Below are 2572 nucleotides of genomic sequence, written 5' to 3'. Positions count from 1 at the left end.
CCAAACCCTCCACCTCTAAATACCATGTACTATATAGGATTTACCTCCTGAATTGTGGAGGGAACAAATATATTGAGTATATAGCAACATCCAAAACATGATGACTTCATTATGCAACTTCTGATAAAATCAAATGTTTACTATCATTTAATGAATAACGTCATGTTTGGGAAGACTTTGAGATGACATGAAGTATCTCTAGGTAATACTAACTGGGTTAAAAACTGGGATATAGAGTTTTTCATACACTGTGACTTAACAGTGAAAGGCTCAATTCCCCAAAGCCTGAGTACCTCATGAATCCAGACTAAATAAGGGAGGCAAAGCCAGGAGTTTCTTTGACTGCATGCTTCCTACATTTTTAGAGGCAAATAATATTGTCTCTCATACCTCATTCAGAGAGAGGGATGTTTAAGAAAGAGGTCTCCATTACGGAAATCAATATATATTATGGTGTCATTATTGCCGAATAATCTGCATTCCATCCACAACAGAGGTAATAATGGTTAGCCATGTTGTCAGCATCTTTCTGACAATGATATCATCCAAAATATCTGTCAGGCTCCATATTGCATATTTGAAGGTCATGAATTATGCATTATGGTAATTCCTCATAGGAAAGGAAGGGCCTAGGTCCTTAAAAAATACTATGAAACACTGTAAGCAGAAGAGATGGGGATGCTAAAAAAAATGACAGAGATATTATCAGATATTCCAAATGATCAGGGAGTGTTAATGGGTCATCTCAGTGAAAATATAACACCAAACAAAGTTTCTCCACATGAGGAGATAGTAGGATTCCGTACTCAGAAAAATAAGTGAATCTAACCTATTACATCCATGTATTTTTTTCAATTTTTTTTCTTCACTTACCTTCTTTATGATTAATATTATAACTTGGAAACAGCATTCCCTTTCAATCTTATATGCTAAGCAATGAACAAAATTACACAATTAAATATCTTGCAAATACAAAAATAAGACATATACCTGAGGTATTAATAGGATTGTCTTTGTAAAGAAGGAGTAAACCAAGTGCTAAGGTCCCATTCTTAAAATGCTTCTCAGAAATATGTAATGAGCACATCTAATTCTGAAAAAGAACAATTGGGCAAAAGAGAAGCAAGAGAAAACTGTCCAGTAATGAAAATAAAGGTACAGTATTAACTATAGCATAACTTACCACATAGAACCGAAACCCATAGTTTCAACAAAGACATTTCATACCCAAAAGCTATAGATTTATTTTCCTAACAATATATGAAAGTCTTAGAAATCATTTTGATCACTGTAAATATTTACACCTTAAATGTTTTCATCATACACAAGTTCATTAAACCTGAAGAGAAATTCATTACAAATAAATAATCCTTTCCTGGATGGAGCAACTCTTCATTGAAAAAAGGTGACAATTTCTCTTCAGCATCATTTTCTTCTTCTGGTCCACAGCTTTTTCATGGCATTTTTCATTTCTCCATTTCTCAAAGTATAGATCAGAGGGTTTAACATAGGGGTGATAACTGTGTAAAACACAGTCAAGAATTTATCAATGGGTAAGGTGAAAGGAGGTCTCACATACATAAAAATGCAAGGGACAAAGAAGAGGACCACCACTGTAATGTGAGAGCCACAAGTGGATAAGGCTTTGTGCCTCCCTTCCTGACTAAGAGTCTTCAGGGAGTGCAGAATGACCCCATACGAAATGAGTAAGACTGTAAAGATGCCCACACAGATTGCTCCATCATTGGCAACTACAGTGAGGCCAATAATGTAGGTGTCAGTGCAGGCAAGTTTTAATAATGGATACATGTCACAGCCAAAGTGGTCGATGACATTGGGACCACAGAAGGGAAGGTTGTAAACTGAGAGAAGTTTAACGACAGCATGGAGAAAACCTCCAACCCAGGCCAACAGCAACAACAGAACACAAGCCCTTTGATTCATGATTGTCAAATAATGCAAGGGTTTGCAGATGGCCACATAGCGGTCATAGGCCATGACCACCAGGAGCAAAATCTCAGCACCACCAAATAAGTGCTCTATAAAGAGCTGGGACATGCAACCTTGGAAGGAAATGGTTTTCTTCTCATAGAGTAAGTCTATAATCATATTTGGTGTAATTGTAGTAGAATAAACAGCATCCATAAATGATAAGTAACCAAGGAAGAAGTACATAGGGGTAGCCAGGGTTGGACTGACTGCCACAGTCACCACAATGAGTAGGTTGCCCACCATCGTCATGATGTAGATGATCAAGAACACAACAAATAGTATTTTCTGACCTTGGAGACTCTGGGTGAGCCCCAAGAGGACAAACTCAGTCACATTGTTCCTGTGTTCCATATGTTCTTTTGCATCTCTTTATTTCACAGTTCAAGAAAAAATTAGCTATAAATGTGATAATTAATTACTGGTGACTTCCTGAAATCTAACACAATCTGTTTATTCATTTACCTAATAGGCATTGTAGATTCTTATATTCCGGTACTTTCAGAAATTATAAGAATACAAGGTGGATGAAAACATTCTCCCTAACCTCACCAGTTTTGCTGAGAGATAAGTCACTAAAAAC

At 36.6% G+C, this 2572-nt stretch overlaps 1 protein-coding gene across 1 annotated transcript; it reads right to left on the bottom strand.

Moving 5' to 3' along the window:
* Window positions 1–1425: 1425 nt before the first annotated feature.
* Window positions 1426–2343, bottom strand: LOC131822434 (olfactory receptor 4A15-like). The gene has a single exon (XM_059158777.1). The coding sequence runs from the start codon at window positions 2341–2343 to the stop codon at window positions 1426–1428; it is 918 nt and encodes a 305-aa protein (XP_059014760.1).
* Between the last annotated feature and the right edge of the window lie 229 nt (window positions 2344–2572).

This window comes from Mustela lutreola, chromosome 1, assembly GCF_030435805.1.
Source record: "Mustela lutreola isolate mMusLut2 chromosome 1, mMusLut2.pri, whole genome shotgun sequence".
NCBI classification, from domain to species: Eukaryota; Metazoa; Chordata; class Mammalia; order Carnivora; family Mustelidae; genus Mustela; species Mustela lutreola.
The sequence above is the reverse complement of the archived record's forward strand: the minus strand, read 5'-3'. Positions and strand labels throughout refer to the sequence as shown.